General features: G+C 42.7%; 1 protein-coding gene across 1 annotated transcript; it reads right to left on the reverse strand.

Annotated features, from left to right (window-relative positions):
• Nucleotides 1-3,794: 3,794 nt before the first annotated feature.
• Nucleotides 3,795-6,372, reverse strand: LOC306777607 (glycerophosphodiester phosphodiesterase 1-like; the record flags this gene model as incomplete). The annotated part of the gene is made up of 6 exons (XM_079268770.1): nt 3,795-3,942; nt 4,060-4,271; nt 4,397-4,489; nt 4,824-4,929; nt 5,441-5,616; nt 6,115-6,372. 6 exons carry the CDS (start codon nt 6,370-6,372, stop codon nt 3,795-3,797), a joined length of 993 nt encoding a protein of 330 aa, XP_079124896.1.
• Nucleotides 6,373-17,808: the final 11,436 nt, after the last annotated feature.

Raw genomic sequence — 17,808 nt, forward strand, 5'->3', positions numbered from 1 at the left:
GCTATGAGCCGTAAATGCTATGAGCCGTAAATGTACCGTAGCCGTGAATGCTAATGCTATGAGCAACAACAGTTACCGGTACTGCCTCGTTGCTTTTAGATTCTATACATGCTGCTTCGTTTTACTTCTTCCGTTTGGTAGCCTTGAGAGACCGTAGTCTGTAATGTAAGAATGTCTGTATGTCATACTGTATGTCTGTATGTAGCATGAAAAGATCGCGCATGCTAATTGCGGTTAGCATTTCCCCATTGGCGGTCATGTTAAAATTAGCTTAGAAGCTAGCGAGTCAACACACTCTGCTAGTCAATATAAATCTGCTGTCCTGAGTCTGTATTTGGGTCCTTGAACATGCCACATCATGTAGCCTTGACAGACCTGGTCACAGCGCTAGCACTCCAATAACAGCTGATTCCTCCACAGAAATGCAGACTTTTACTGCACTGTAAAAGTCTGCGGAGGAATCAGCTGTTATTGGAGTGTCATCAGCCCTATTACGGTAAGCGGCCAAGCCAGTTACGGTAGCCGTAAATGCTAATGCTATGAGCCGTAAATGCTATGAGCCGTAAATGTACCGTAGCCGTGAATGCTAATGCTATGAGCAACAACAGTTACCGGTACTGCCTCGTTGCTTTTAGATTCTATACATGCTGCTTCGTTTTACTTCTTCCGTTTGGTAGCCTTGAGAGACCGTAGTCTGTAATGTAAGAATGTCTGTATGTCATACTGTATGTCTGTATGTAGCATCAAAAGATCGCGCGTGCTAATTGCGGTTAGCATTTCCCCATTGGCGGTCATGTTAAAATTAGCTTAGAAGCTAGCGAGTCAACACACTCTGCTAGTCAATATAAATCTGCTGTCCTGAGTCTGTATTTGGGTCCTTGAACACGCCACATCATGTAGCCTTGACAGACCTGGTCACAGCGCTAGCACTCCAATAACAGCTGATTCCTCCACAGAAATGCAGACTTTTACTGCACTGTAAAAGTCTGCGGAGGAATCAGCTGTTATTGGAGTGTCATCAGCCCTATTACGGTAAGCGGCCAAGCCAGTTACGGTAGCCGTAAATGCTAATGCTATGAGCCGTAAATGCTATGAGCCGTAAATGTACCGTAGCCGTGAATGCTAATGCTATGAGCAACAACAGTTACCGGTACTGCCTCGTTGCTTTTAGATTCTATACATGCTGCTTCGTTTTACTTCTTCCGTTTGGTAGCCTTGAGAGACCGTAGTCTGTAATGTAAGAATGTCTGTATGTCATACTGTATGTCTGTATGTAGCATGAAAAGATCGCGCATGCTAATTGCGGTTAGCATTTCCACATTGGCGGTCATGTTAAAATTAGCTTAGAAGCTAGCGAGTCAACACACTCTGCTAGTCAATATAAATCTGCTGTCCTGAGTCTGTATTTGGGTCCTTGAACACGCCACATCATGTAGCCTTGACAGACCTGGTCACAGCGCTAGCACTCCAATAACAGCTGATTCCTCCACAGAAATGCAGACTTTTACTGCACTGTAAAAGTCTGCGGAGGAATCAGCTGTTATTGGAGTGTCATCAGCCCTATTACGGTAAGCGGCCAAGCCAGTTACGGTAGCCGTAAATGCTAATGCTATGAGCCGTAAATGCTATGAGCCGTAAATGTACCGTAGCCGTGAATGCTAATGCTATGAGCAACAACAGTTACCGGTACTGCCTCGTTGCTTTTAGATTCTATACATGCTGCTTCGTTTTACTTCTTCCGTTTGGTAGCCTTGAGAGACCGTAGTCTGTAATGTAAGAATGTCTGTATGTCATACTGTATGTCTGTATGTAGCATGAAAAGATCGCGCATGCTAATTGCGGTTAGCATTTCCCCATTGGCGGTCATGTTAAAATTAGCTTAGAAGCTAGCGAGTCAACACACTCTGCTAGTCAATATAAATCTGCTGTCCTGAGTCTGTATTTGGGTCCTTGAACACGCCACATCATGTAGCCTTGACAGACCTGGTCACAGCGCTAGCACTCCAATAACAGCTGATTCCTCCACAGAAATGCAGACTTTTACTGCACTGTACAAGTCTGCGGAGGAATCAGCTGTTATTGGAGTGTCATCAGCCCTATTACGGTAAGCGGCCAAGCCAGTTACGGTAGCCGTAAATGCTAATGCTATGAGCCGTAAATGCTATGAGCCGTAAATGTACCGTAGCCGTGAATGCTAATGCTATGAGCAACAACAGTTACCGGTACTGCCTCGTTGCTTTTAGATTCTATACATGCTGCTTCGTTTTACTTCTTCCGTTTGGTAGCCTTGAGAGACCGTAGTCTGTAATGTAAGAATGTCTGTATGTCATACTGTATGTCTGTATGTAGCATGAAAAGATCGCGCATGCTAATTGCGGTTAGCATTTCCCCATTGGCGGTCATGTTAAAATTAGCTTAGAAGCTAGCGAGTCAACACACTCTGCTAGTCAATATAAATCTGCTGTCCTGAGTCTGTATTTGGGTCCTTGAACACGCCACATCATGTAGCCTTGACAGACCTGGTCACAGCGCTAGCACTCCAATAACAGCTGATTCCTCCACAGAAATGCAGACTTTTACTGCACTGTACAAGTCTGCGGAGGAATCAGCTGTTATTGGAGTGTCATCAGCCCTATTACGGTAAGCGGCCAAGCCAGTTACGGTAGCCGTAAATGCTAATGCTATGAGCCGTAAATGCTATGAGCCGTAAATGTACCGTAGCCGTGAATGCTAATGCTATGAGCAACAACAGTTACCGGTACTGCCTCGTTGCTTTTAGATTCTATACATGCTGCTTCGTTTTACTTCTTCCGTTTGGTAGCCTTGAGAGACCGTAGTCTGTAATGTAAGAATGTCTGTATGTCATACTGTATGTAGCATGAAAAGATCGCGCATGCTAATTGCGGTTAGCATTTCCCCATTGGCGGTCATGTTAAAATTAGCTTAGAAGCTAGCGAGTCAACACACTCTGCTAGTCAATATAAATCTGCTGTCCTGAGTCTGTATTTGGGTCCTTGAACACGCCACATCATGTAGCCTTGACAGACCTGGTCACAGCGCTAGCACTCCAATAACAGCTGATTCCTCCACAGAAATGCAGACTTTTACTGCACTGTAAAAGTCTGCGGAGGAATCAGCTGTTATTGGAGTGTCATCAGCCCTATTACGGTAAGCGGCCAAGCCAGTTACGGTAGCCGTAAATGCTAATGCTATGAGCCGTAAATGCTATGAGCCGTAAATGTACCGTAGCCGTGAATGCTAATGCTATGAGCAACAACAGTTACCGGTACTGCCTCGTTGCTTTTAGATTCTATACATGCTGCTTCGTTTTACTTCTTCCGTTTGGTAGCCTTGAGAGACCGTAGTCTGTAATGTAAGAATGTCTGTATGTCATACTGTATGTCTGTATGTAGCATGAAAAGATCGCGCATGCTAATTGCGGTTAGCATTTCCCCATTGGCGGTCATGTTAAAATTAGCTTAGAAGCTAGCGAGTCAACACACTCTGCTAGTCAATATAAATCTGCTGTCCTGAGTCTGTATTTGGGTCCTTGAACACGCCACATCATGTAGCCTTGACAGACCTGGTCACAGCGCTAGCACTCCAATAACAGCTGATTCCTCCACAGAAATGCAGACTTTTACTGCACTGTAAAAGTCTGCGGAGGAATCAGCTGTTATTGGAGCGTCATCAGCCCTATTACGGAAAAATTCCGTTTTCTTCTAAAAATGTGCGGGTGCGGCCTATATACCGGTGCGGCTTATAGTCCGAAAAGTACGGCACTTGATATCACATCAAGTGCTGGGGCCACAGTCCTCAACCAGGCTGTCTGTGATATAGTTGCCGTGGAGCACGTAGTGGATATAGTCTTTCTCCACTTTTGTATTGACGGTCCAGGCAACCACCTCCACCCCCCTCTGTTCCCAGTACAGAGCATACTCCCTGCAGACAGGAAACAGACACACACAGTTACTCTCATTCTAGTAAGTCTCAGTCTTCTAGTTACGATGACAGAATGCGATGTTAATGTGACGGTTGGTCTCGGCTGCGGAAACTTACGGCGAGACAAAGTTTTTCTCTATCAGGAAGGCTGAGATGCCACAGAGCTTCCACAGCACGTGATGGTGCGCCCAGTCCAACGCCACGTCCAGGAGCGTCATCCAAAGGTGCTTCCATGGGGATGAGAAACGAGCGGCACCGTCTCCGAACCGACTCAGGCTCCACGGCCGGTAGGTCAATGCCGTGACCACGTCTGGGTCGCTCTGCCTCATCTGGGCCGGAAGTGCAACAGAGCAAGAGATAAGAAGACGGCGAATGTCAGCAATATGATAAACACAACAGCAGTGCAATACATGACAGCTACAGTTTACTGCTGAGCAGACACTCGCTCTCTTACCCTGTAGATGACTTTTGGCTCAAAGGAGCAGACGATGCTGGTGTTGTAGAGGACTGGATACTTTTTATACAGTTCTTTTAGGGCTGCAGCGGCCTGGGAGGTGAAGAGAAACACACGGTTATTGTAGGACAGTCGACTGTTTAGAGTTGTGTCTGAGGCTTTAGATCATTGTGTGTGTGTGTGTTCCTGTGCACATTGTGTGTGTGTGTGTGTGTGTTGGTGGTAACTAGCAGCTGTGGACCTCGACAAATGCAGCTCTGCCTTCCTTAATCCCCTAAAATGTGCTGAGTAATGAAAGCCCATTTATTCAATATTTGCTTAAAGATCACTGTGTATTAGAGCTAAAAACTATCTTTGGAACACGATAATCTTGTTCTCGTCATTATGCAATGCTGACTAGGCACAAATCAATTGAATCAACTCGCACCTCATCTGGATGACCTTTGACATCAAAGTAGATGGTGAGCTGCAGTTTGATGCACTCCTCCACCGCCTGCTCCAGAGTTGGTATCTTCTCTCCAGCAAACTTGTCCCTGGTGAACGAGGACACATTACATTACATTACAGTCATTTAGCAGACGCTTTTATCCAAAGCGACTTACAATTCAGAGTCTATCACATTTCTACACCGTAGGCACAGCTACGGGAGCGATTTTGGGGTTAAGTGTCTTGCTCAAGGACACATCGACATGCGACTAGCAGAGCCGGAGCCGGGGTTTGAACCGCTGATTGAAAGGCGGCCCTGCTAACCACTTAGCCACAGTCGCCAAATGTGCCAGTGCTTTTCAAACAGATGCACCGTTTACATGGGAAACACGACACTTAACTTTTCTGGACGTGGATTATGATGCAATGCACCCGACAAAACAATGATTAATAGATTGCATGCAGCTTCTTATCGAAACAACATGACTGCCTGCAAAAACCGGTGACGGTATAATCTTAAATCTAAAAGCATCAGCTGCAAAAAATGACATGAAAAGTTAAATGTCTGCATGCTTGTTCTGTGAATCCCAAGCTATATTTTTCTGATAACTGTCTTACCTGAGTCGATGTTTAGCCGCTGCGTCCAGTTTAACCAAATCGGCCAGTCTCATCTGGCTGATTGCTCCCGACCCGTTGGTGGTCCGGTCCACAGTATCATCATGCATTAGCATTGGGACACCGTCTGCCGAGAACTCCAGGTCCATCTCCACGCCTGTCGCCCCATTCTTACTGGACTAGAGAAGAACACGTAAAAGCAAAGGGGTCAGAATTTTGAGAATTATGAAGTTTATTCTTTTAACCCTGGTGTTGTCCTGGGGTCATTTTTGACCCCAGAGGACGTTTAAGGTCTCGAAATAAATGAGAAATCATATTTTTGGTTTAATATTGAATGACTTTTCCTAATTTAATGGGGACAACTGGGTAAACACAAATTCAACATGTTGATATGTAAAGTGATATTTAATTAACAGTCATTACTTGAAACTGTTCAAAAGACAATTCTGTTAGAATGTAACTTATTTACATTATATTAGAATGTGACGTCTTCACATTATATTAGAATGTGACGTCTTTACATTCTATTAGAATGTAACTTATTTACATTCTCTATACAATGTAAATAAGCTACAGTGTATAGAATGATTCGATTCAAGTTATTCCTTTTTAAATGTTTTAGTCACCACTAATAAACACACGGTAGGACACCCATATCTCTTCCAAACTCCTCTTACCTTCTGGATGGCTACGATTGTGTTCTCCGGGGCGTCGTGCCCACCGCACCGGTGAGCGACCACCGACACATTGCCGGAGCCCAGCGGGTGCAGCATCTGCAGGGCTCGGCTGGTTGGTACCTGGGCGAAGCTGAACATGGTCATAAAGAGGTAGAGCGAGGCGGTGAGGGCAGTTGCCCACACCGGGCTGAGGGTCCCCAGCAGGACCAGCACGAAGGCGACCAAGTATAGGGTTACGTCTTTTCCTAGCTGCAGCATTGTTGTTCTCTTTTGTCTTTCTGACTCGAGTGTAGTAATGCGACCTTTCGTGTCGAGGCTTCGTAGCTTGTGTTGAGTAGTCCAGGACGACTGTTGGCACGCGCGGTTCGAAGTCTCGTTCGAAGTCTCGTTCGAAACCTCGTTCGAAGCCATACCACGTGACTGATTCATGAAATGATTCACGGGTTTGGCGTAGCACCTTAAACATTTACAAAATGTGCCATTTGAAGATACAATTTCAGTTCAGTTGTTGCATCGTAAAATATCTTAATTGACCCATCAGTCAGGTATTATTAACTTCCAGCAACCCTCAAATCAAAGAATAAAGACACTTTACGCACAATTTAGGTGCATTTTCCCTTTAACTCAGGAAATGCAGGATGCAGCATGTTTTATACTTGATGTGAATATCATTAATTTCATCTCATTTCATTATGCAATAGGTCTACTTTGTTGGCATCTCATTCTGAAAACCGGATGTTAGTCTGTAGAAAACCGGAAGTTGTCTCACGTTAATCTTTCCGCTAACTTTGCAAAGTCCTTCGCTCGCTCCCGATCTGTGCCTTTTGAATGAGTTTACCGTGTATTTCAGCATATAGGTGCACTACAATTTAAGTGTCTGCTGAGTTGACCACAGTGAGATAAGGTCATGCTCCGCCTTGCTGGCAAGTGAACACGTCGGTTACTCAAACGGATGAATAAAACACGTAACGATAGCACCGGGAGAAACCCTGCAACTGGTCTGTCAGTAACGATACGCGAGAAACGGGAACACCGCGTTCACGTTAAAGCGGATATGACAACTCTGCCGCAAGTTACGTGTCTCTTCCGCAAACTGCGTTACTATTAAAGCAGAATTGACAGTTTTCGGATTCTTAAGATCTCTATTAAATGTATTTTACTCTGAAGTGATAGTTTACAATTTACCCGTAAGAGGGCACACAAAACACAAAAACGCCTATTGAGTACATCCGGGTCAGAGTGTTTCCGTAATGTTAGCTTACAGTTTGCATTTGGTATATCTCCAATTTCTTAAAAGAATAATCGCGTTTCTGTTTCCTTCTCTTCCATTAAGCCCATCGTCGGTCATGGTGAGCCTCTTTCTCTCATAACGTCTTATATTACTTTCATTGTTTTGCAAGAGATCAGGAAAATGAATGACAAAGTTGGTGGTAGGTAGTGATGTTACGAGATGTGCCGACGCTTCGAAGCGTGTGTCGAGTAATGGAGGGGGCGTTTCCTTGAAGCGCGTATCGAGGCTTGCTTCATTTAGGGGAGGAGCCAAGAATGATGACGTCCGAAGCCTCGCTGCCCGGCTGTACCACGTGACTGCTTCGGGAAGTGGTTCAGATTTTGCCGAGAGGTTTGACAGCAATATAAACCCCTCAGGCTCCATTCAAAATGTGGGTTGTTGGTGGAGAGTTGTGAGTTTGGATAGTTTGGATGGCGTTTATATAGTTTGGAGAGTTTAGAGAGAGATAGTTTGGATCGCGTTTATATAGTTTGGAGAGTTTAGAGAGAGATAGTTTGGATCGCGTTTATATAGTTTGGAGAGTTTAGAGAGAGATAGTTTGGAGAGTGAGGAGAGTGAGGAGAGAAGGATAGGTGATAAGATGGAGCCAGCTAGGAAGAGGAGGATTTCTCCTGTGTGGGAACACTTTGATTTGATAACTCCTAATAAGGTAAGCTAAATCTAACTCTATTTCAGACACATTAGGTTTGCTTATCAAGAACTGTATTTTTCACAGTTTCTTATTTTATTCAAAGGTGAGGTGTTTATTGTGCTCCAAGGAGTTGGGGTACAATAACACCTCATCCATGCTAAGGCATTACCGTGCCTTGCATGAGAATAAGGAGGAAACTGGAGCTTCACCTAGCCATTGTAAGTCATTACAATATTACAAATGCACCATCACAATTTTTCCCTGTTCACTTTTGTTTATTGTGCAAATAAAGACAGGTAACAGACACTGTATTTATTCTCTTTTAACCAGCCACCAAAAAACAAGAGCTGGATGAAGCCCTCGTCTCCATGATAGTGAAGGACACACAGCCCTTCAGTATTGTGGATGATGTTGGATTCAGGGCATTTGTGTCCAAACTGGATACCGATTTAAAGTAATAGGATTTTTCAGCCAAACAAAAGCCACCGAAGCAATAAAACGACTGACCTCCGAGTGTGCCACCATTATACGGTCAAAACAAAGCAGAGAGGAAATCCCCCAGGCTTCCACCTCTCATGATGTCACAGGAGGTAATCTATTATTTTACATTTTGAGATCAATTATTCAGATGAGAACACTTAGTAACGTGATCTGTGGTTTCCTCTTAGGTAGCAAACTGTGGCATCGTTTAGACACCAGCGTCATGGAGGCACGGAAGACTCAAAATGTAACAGCAGATGCCACTGTGGAGGTCCAGCGCTACCTTTCCGAGCCAAATATAAGCAGGCTGGAAAAGCCTCTGGAGTACTGGGAGAGGCAAAAATTCCTATATGCAAATTTATATAGACTTGCTCTTGCGTTTTTGTGCACGCCAGCATCTTCTGTACCCTGTGAAAGGGTGTTTTCAAAGGCCGGAGAGGTTGTGTCAAAAAAAAGGAATCGTTTAAAACCAAACACTGTTGAGAAACTGTTATTTCTGAATAAAAATGAATAAAATGTCCCGTGTCCTGTACATCACTGTCCAAGTTACACAAGCATATTCAGTCCCCTCTTCCTAGTTCCACAAGCACTTTCACTGTCCTCTGCCTGCTTAAGCCCATGCCATTTTCCTAAAGTGACATAACATCATTACACAACCTGCCATATCATGATACTACCATTTTGGGAAAATGTACACACACAGAACACATTTAAAAAATATTTTATTATGCACATATGTCATAATTTATGTACAGAAATGATTTGGTCATACATTTTTGTAATTCCGTCATTCCCAACAGCCATAACAGACACAAAAATTCAATGCATCACATTATGTGGTTCAGATACAGCTGCCTGTGATTATACACTTGGCCAGTAGGTGGTATCGTGTGCACATGAAGCTTCGAGTAATGAACCCTTTCTCGAACCAATTGGCTGAAGTGTTGCGATGCCTCATGAGGCTTCATCTCGCCATCACTACAGGCAAGCAATAACACGAGGAATAAACTCAGAACGCACAATTAACAGCCACGCACGACCAACTACCACATTGCAACAAGGATCTAGCCATGAGTGGATGGAAAGCCGGGGTAGATATACTGCTGAGTTGATGAGAAGATGGAAGGCAGCTGAGCAGACTGAACAGGTGAGGTGAATGAGCCGTAATCAGGAGGGACCAGGTAGGAGCCACGCCCACACAGAGACACAGGGGAAGAGGGAAACAAGGGGAAACCCGGAGGCACAGCCGGGCTGTGACAAAGCCAACCTGCTTCCCTCTTTCTCTGATTACCATTATTATTGTCAAATGTCTTTGTGTTTTCTTCTATCGTTAAGGATAAGGTTAGTGTTACGCCCGACCAGTGGCGGCTGGTGGAACATTTTCTTGGTAGGGCTGTGCCACATCCAATCAATTTCAGCAAACATCCCAGTATGATTTAATGCAAAAAAAAAAGGTATCAAACACGCATTACTTAGATATTTAACATTTATTCCAACATGAAAATAAAGCAGGAAATAACACTTAAACAAACACGTTAAGACATCTTATTTTTGTCACCCTCACAGGCAATTCAGTATTATATATATATCATAGAATATAAATATAATATAAAACATATATATATATATATATATATATATATATATATATATATATATATATATATATATATATAGATATATATATAGATATATATAATCTAATGTTTATTTATTGAGATGCCCCTATGAACCTTGTTTGTTGGGGAAACACCCAATCAGTGTGGTGAGGAAACCTGCATGTTTTTCTGACAGATTATTTGTAGAGGAATTTTGCTCTTCTGTCCTTCTGAGTGGCAAACCTCTCAATAACCTTCTTATTGAAGTCAGGCATGTCCCTGACAAGTTTCTTCTCCATGGTGAGCATAGCCAGAGCATTGAGGCGATCCTGTGTCATGGTGTTTCTCAGGAAGGTCTTGATCCTCTTCAAAGTAGAGAAGCACCTCTTGGATTCAGCTGTTGTCATTGGTGTGGTGATGAGGATCCTGAGAAGACCGACAGTCTCTGTGAAGGTGCTCTGAAGGCTGTTCTCCATGAAAAACTGGTACATAGGCACTGCACCACTGCAAGCCTTGAACTCACTGTTCTCATAGACATGGGACAGCTCTGTTTTGAGCTTGGCCTGGTTCAACATGGGGTAAGCCTCCACTGTGGTTTCAAGCGCTGAATCAGGGAACTTCACACTGTGCTGTGGGAACAACTCTCCATGCAACAGTGTTGTGCTGATGAGGCGCTGGGTGAAGGACAACCGCTCCTTGGCTTGCATCAGAATGGTATCGCATACTCTTTCCAAGTCAAGTATATGACTTTTGAAAATTCAAAAATTCAATGTGTGTAAAATCTTACAAAGAACTTTAGATGATGGGAAATTATAACTACATCATCCAAATGTATCAGACGGTCAGTTACCAGCTTGTCCTCCCCTTTTCAAGGAGACAGACGACTATGTTACTGACTATTTGACTACTTCCTGTGATTAGCATACACACATCTAGTATACGTCTGTGTGTGAGTGTATATATATTGACAACTACATCACAACTTACCTCTGTAGCCCACCTCTGTTGTTCTCCTGGTCCCAGCATCCTCCGTCGCTTTTTGGGCTGGTGCTGCTGGTCAGCTGCACTGTCCCCACACAGAGAGGAAATGGAGGCTCTGTTCCAAAAAATAAAGTTTAAGTTGCTAACTTGCCATCAGCAATAACAACTAGGCCTCTTCTAGAAATTGACTTGGTGGACACCTGAATAAGCCTGTTATTAGAAATTGTGTTTAATAACTACCTGCATTGTTATACAAATCTTCTTTTTCCTATTTAAACAAATGTGATGTTCTCTATGATAATCATTCACTTTGATGACTAGGCACATTTAGGCTTTCTAACAACAACAGCTTTATTAGCCAGTAGTAGATATAGTTATTTACCTGATCGTTAGAATGCCGTCTGTGAACCTTTGGACAAGTGACTTAATGAAGACAGGGTCGATGTTCCTCTTCTGCAGCTGGTTGAATAGCATGTCCACATTTGGCATGATCTTGTGGAACAATGCCAGGAAAAAACAGAAAGTCTCGTCTTCAAGCATCGTCACAAAGCCCACCGCCTCACGGACAGCTAGGGGATCAAAGTTCCCAGAGTCCCTGATGGTCTGGAAACATTTCAGGAGGTCATCCCTGTGCTCGTACACAGTATTGACAGCGCGACTGTGGAAGTTCCACCGTGTTGTAGAGGCTCTAGGAAGTCTATGCGCACTTGGTCAAGCACGGTGGCTCGCTTGGGTGACCTGGAGAAGAAGGCACAAAATCCACCAAGGTCAGAAAAGAAGGTGCGGATCCTGGGGATGTGTGATGTTGCCTTCTGCATGATGAGGTTGAGCTGATGCGCGAAGCAGTGGACGTAGTGAGCATTTTCGTAGACATCCAATATCTTATGCTGCACTCCGCCGGTGGCTCCCCTCATTACAGCAGCCCCGTCGTAAGCTTGGGCGATTAGTTTGGCATTTTGTCCATTTGGGAGGATGGCGCTTAGCCTCTCCATAAGCGAGATGGTGTCAGCGGTTGCGTTCTGGATGGTAATGTACTCGAAAAACCGCTCTTGGACATTACTGTTGGCGTCGATGTAGCGTAGCACAAGCACGCTAGCTGTCTTAAGGTGCTCCTCCAGCACACCGTCGACACAATCCACCGATCCCCTGAAAATGCCAGGGTTGTCCGAGGAGTCGGTCTCGTCGTGCCCACGCAAGGCTAACTCAAAAGCCCCACAAAACTTCACACAATCAATTATTTTGGATAGAATGTGCCTGTTTTTATCCACCTCCTCATTGTGTTTCCTCACTGCAATCCTGTGTCCGTCGTCCAGCTGAGTTGCCCCCGTTGTTTTAAAAAGCAAGCATGGAAAGCAAAATACGGCATTAGCACGACTGCATCCAGCTCGCCAAACTTTCTTGGTGTACCAGTCTCTGGAGAAGTGTCGCGTGTGCTGCTTCCCTTTCATGCCAGTCTGCTGTGTTATTCTGACGTCAGGTTGATCTGGGCCCAGTTCTTTTACCTGTAGTTTCTCCGCCAAAGTTCTCCTCTCAAACGGGTCTTGGATGAGAGATTTTACCGAGTTAGGGTTGAGTCTTGGAAGAGTAGCGCTAGTGCTCGCACTCGCCATTGTCATGTCGTTACAATGGCACTTCTCGAGACTAGCCCTGGCGAAAACGCGCCGCTAGGGGGGCCAAATCATTTTGGCCCCACGCTGAATCTATTTGAGGGCGCTGATTGGCTAACTCGTATGTCACTTATTTATATCTTTAAGAGGAACGGAGAATGGAAATGTGGTGTTCTCCTAAGGTGACTGATGTTGTTTATCTGTGAATTTCCGGCATTAGCGAAAGGCATTGTGGGATACTCACTCTGCTAAGTTGACGAATAGGTACAAGTTGTTCCAGCGGCTGCTGAGGTAACTCCAGTCATGGCCAAAGCCTCCCAGGGCCAACATCTTGATGAGCATTTCCACGATAAAAAATATGACAAAGGTATCCACAAACTGGCAATACATAATAAAAGAAAAAAAATCACCATTACCAGACTAAAGTATGTGGCGTGTGTTTTCACTGAGAGAAAGGATGGAGACTTTTTAATTGTATTTAAACTTAAAAGAGTGCAGGTGTCACTCTAACCTCTACTGAGTAGCTCCTGATGCGACCGGGCTCGTCCATGCCCAGAATCAGGCAGTTCAAGAGGATCACCAGTGTGGACACAAAATCCAACCACGTGAAGGACGATGTTAAAGGTCACAACTCATACATGTTCATTCATTCATAAAACGTATCAACAACAGAGGATGATTACATACTAGAAAGACCTAATGGGACTAATGATGGCTAGTTTAAACGATGTAGCAATGTAATAATAGCGACAGTATAGCCTTTACTCTGAAATATACATATTGGTATATCTACTCAAGCATACTCAACGTTTGTATTATTCTTACACATATTTGGGAATGCCAGGTGTCAGACAAAGGTAAAACTTCCAGCAGTAAGAAAGGATATGGGCTACAGGCCACTTTCAGACACCAGTTACGGGGTCTTGTGGTCTGTTTGAACCAGACCAATACCTCCGGGGCCATATCTGGGTACGGGAGCTCCGTGGAGTCGTCGGCTCGCATGCGGAGTGCCACTTCAGTCATGATTGAGTTACAGCAAAGTTACTCTGGAGGGAGGTCGAAAGGAGAGAGGTGAAGAGAGGAATGGGCTGAAGTGAAGAAAAGCAGGCAGGCAACTATTCTGTGTATGTCGTGTAGCCTAATTTATAACAGTGCATTCATCATATTTTATGAGCTCATCATATTTAATGCATTTCCTCATTAGCTTAGGAGTTTAAAACATAGCATTCAAACTTTAACTGCTTTAGAAAATATGGATAAATATTTGACAGTAAACAGCTGGAAAGTGTTTATGCAATTATTACGCATTATTGTGGATTATCCCTTCGTAACCAAGACACTGAGACTGTTACAGCGTTTTGTGCGTGTGTGTGTGAGATATATGCACCACACATAAATTCACTTTCATTATATCAAGCAATGTTGACTAAAAGTCTGACAATTTAGTTTTATTTCGTTTTATTAATCAATTAAAAATTACGTATATGTGGAGAACGCATTCAGATCATTTACTTGAGTAAAAGCAAGTAGCAATATAGCAAAAAAAAACATGCATTGCATATATCACATATTGCAGAAAAATGCACCTGTGAGTGTAACACTGTCACATATTAATGTGTGAGTAGCTAATATATATATATATATATATATATATATATATATATATATATATATATATATAATGTGTCCCAGTTTATCTCGTGTTGCAAATTAATCAGCTGACCGGAAGTAAACACGCAACTCCGTTGAAACGGTATTTTCTATAACAGTGCGGTCATCCTTTTTCATAAAAAGCATCATGGTTTTTTGCATGCAACGTCCTTCCTCATTAGCTTAGCATCTAAAAACTCAATATTTACACCTACAGTGTTTTTAGAATGTCGAATACACATCCACAGTAAACAGCTGAAAGATGTTTGTATGACATTATTACAAGTTATTATGAATAACAACTAGTGTTGCTGTGGATGTATTTCTGATCATGGACTCTCTAAAAATCATTTTTAAATCAATTCAAATAATTTTTTTATTAATATTCATTGTGGGTCAAATTATTGATTTCTTTACCGTTTTCCATGTTAATTAAAATTAAAGTAAGCTAGATATTAACATAGTTGGTCAAATTAATTGGTTTATTATAACTAATTAAATCTTCAGATAATGTTTAATATTTAATATGTAGCATTACCTTCATTAGGGTTAGCGTTAGGGTAACCTGACATATACTGATGCTTGAGGATTGTTTATATATATAGTTATGTATATATATACATCAATATTATTTGCTGAAGTTTAACTAAAATTACTATGATTCTTGCAATGTTTGGTTTGTAATGTATTTTTTGTAAAAATGTCTCAGCTCACTGAATTAACTGTAGATGTGAGCTGGCTAATGTAGAGGCTTAGCTAATGTTACCCTTAACTGGCATGAAAAGGACCAAAGATCCAGGTTAATACTCTTAGGTTTGCTAAACACAATCGATTCTTGCTAAAAAAAAATAACATGACCCAATATATATGGTGTCTATTTTGCATCACAAGTACTTACCAGAGAAAACTTGCAAGGAGTCCTTGGACATCCTTAGAAATCCGTAGAAGTCCTCAGAAGTCCTTGGACATCCTTAGAAATCCTTAAAAGTCCTGTGTCTTGTAAGTCCTTCTTGTAAATGTTTCAGAGAAATCCGTTGGGGTTAAAATTACCTTTCAGTTAACTTAGCTAACATTGACATGTACTGCCTGCGAAGCTCAAATGTAGTTATAGTCTAAACACAGTGGCGGCTGGTGGAAAATGTTCTATAGGGCCATCTTATCAATTTCAGCAAACATCCCAGTATGATTTAATGCAAAAACAAATTTAAGTATCAAACACGCATTACTACTTGGCAGTTAAATATTTAACATGTATTCCAACACGAAAAGAATCAGTAAATAACACTTATATAATATAATATAACATGTTTATTTATTGAGATGTCCCTATGGACCTTGTTATAGGAGGTAAAGATCAGGAGAAGTAAACATGAAGTGTAATTATGAATACTGATGTTAAATTAAGCTATGATGAGTTTTCACTGTTAATTTAACATCTCTATTACATGTTGATGCCTCCATGACCAAGTTAAGCAGATGAGACTGAGGACAGCTATGTAGAAGAAAAGATGTTCACTTTGCATAATATGTAGCTTGACAGAGTTCTCCATGTGTCCTGGTGTTCTCATGTTTCCTTACCTCCTCATCCCTCACTCCCTACCCTGGTGTTCTCATGTTTCCTTACCTCCTCATCCCTCACTCCCGTAACTGTCCGTGCTGGATCCGTCCCCGTTGTTTTAAAAAGCTAAATAAATGATTAGCATGACGTCATCCAGCTAGCCAAACCTGTCTGGTGTTCAGCTAGTGAAGCTTCGCATGTAGTCTGCTATCTGATTGTGAGGTCAGGCTGATCTGATATCAGCTCTTTGGCTGCAGAATCTCCTCAAAGTTCTCCTCTCAAACGGGTCTTGGAGGAGGAGTGCTCGCGCTGGCGCGGGCGCCTGTAGAGACTTCTCCTGACGAGAACGCGCAGCGAGGGGGGCCTGGTCGTTCTGGCCCCAAGCTGAATCTATTTGAGGGCGCTGATTGGCTAAACTGTATGTCACTCATTTATATCTTGAATCAGCAATTGGCTAAACTGCTTCATAGACCCGTCTCTTTTGGGCCAAAACGATTAGTCCCCCCAAGCTGCGCGTTTTGCGCAGATATCATATTTTACACATATTACTGGGTACATTCCATAGTTCAAAAACACAAATATTTACAATTTGTACAATTTATGATTATTATAATTTTTTATTTTTTTTTGTGTGGCTCATGCCCCATGGCCCTCTATTGACCAGCCGCCACTGTTAAAACACCACATTTGAAAGACAGTTGAGTTCATTTTCAAAGAATATTCCCACGAGTTCACCGGTCGCCTAGTGACAGCCAATGAAATTGCAGCGTTTATTAACGCTGTCGTAGTGCTGGTTGATTGAACAGTATGGAACCCCAGTTGGGGGAAATCATGTGATACGTGATCAAAGATAAATATGAATTGAGGAATGTGAATCCCACGTTGTTGATTGTAATAATAATATAGCCCTAACCCTGTTATTATATTGTTATTATTTGATAGTGCCATGTTTGTGCTAATGTGACTGGTATATTTAAGAAAAGTAAAAGAAATGTTCCAATTCAAAGACTATGAAATCAAAGGCAGTGTGTAGAGGTTAACTTTACCATCTCTATTACATGTTGATGCCTCCATGACCAAGTTAAGCAGATGAGACCGAGGACAACTATGTCGAAGAAAAGATGTTCACTTTCCCGAATATTCATGACAGAGTTCTCCATGTGTGCCCTGGTGTTCTCATGTTTCCTTACCTCCTCATCCCTCACTCCCTAACTGCCCATGCTGGACAGGCGGAGAGGACAAGCAGGAAAAGCATATATTTTGCGCAGATATCATATTTTACACATATGACTGCGTACATACAGTTCAAAAACACAAATATTGACAGTTTGTATAATTTATTATTATTACAAATTTTTATTTTTTTTTGTGTGGCTCAAGGTGGGGCCAGGACCCATGGCCCTCTATTGAGCAGCCGCCACTGGTCCTAACGTTACCCTGGTATGCGCTTGCATCATGGACGAACACCTGTCTTGCATGTGCTCATTCTATTGCCTTGGCTTTTATTTTGACCACTCCTTACTTCCGTACTACTGTCTTGCTTTGCGTCTCTTCAAAAGAAAAAAAACAAAATAGGGATTTGCAAAAAAACAAAATCGGCTCGTTATTTGAGTTTGGTTCTCTGGTATTCTCATTTTTGGAACAAAAACGGAAAAAACCCATGATATTTCTATGTTTTCGATTTTTCGATGAAACGAAAACAAACTATCAAAACGTACGCGGACAGGTGGCGCTGTCCCCCTTCACAACTCGAAGTGTTTCAGCCCAGTCACCGGGGGACAGGCACATGTTTCCCTGCCTCTCGTGTCTCCTCGCACTCTGTTCAAACCTCCGAGAGGGAAAAGAGACAGTCCGACTCTGCGCTTCCTCGCTCTTCATGCCAGCAGGCTGATCACTGT

Source organism: Melanostigma gelatinosum (genome assembly GCF_949748355.1).
Source record: "Melanostigma gelatinosum genome assembly, chromosome: 5".
Lineage (NCBI taxonomy): Eukaryota > Metazoa > Chordata > Actinopteri > Perciformes > Zoarcidae > Melanostigma > Melanostigma gelatinosum.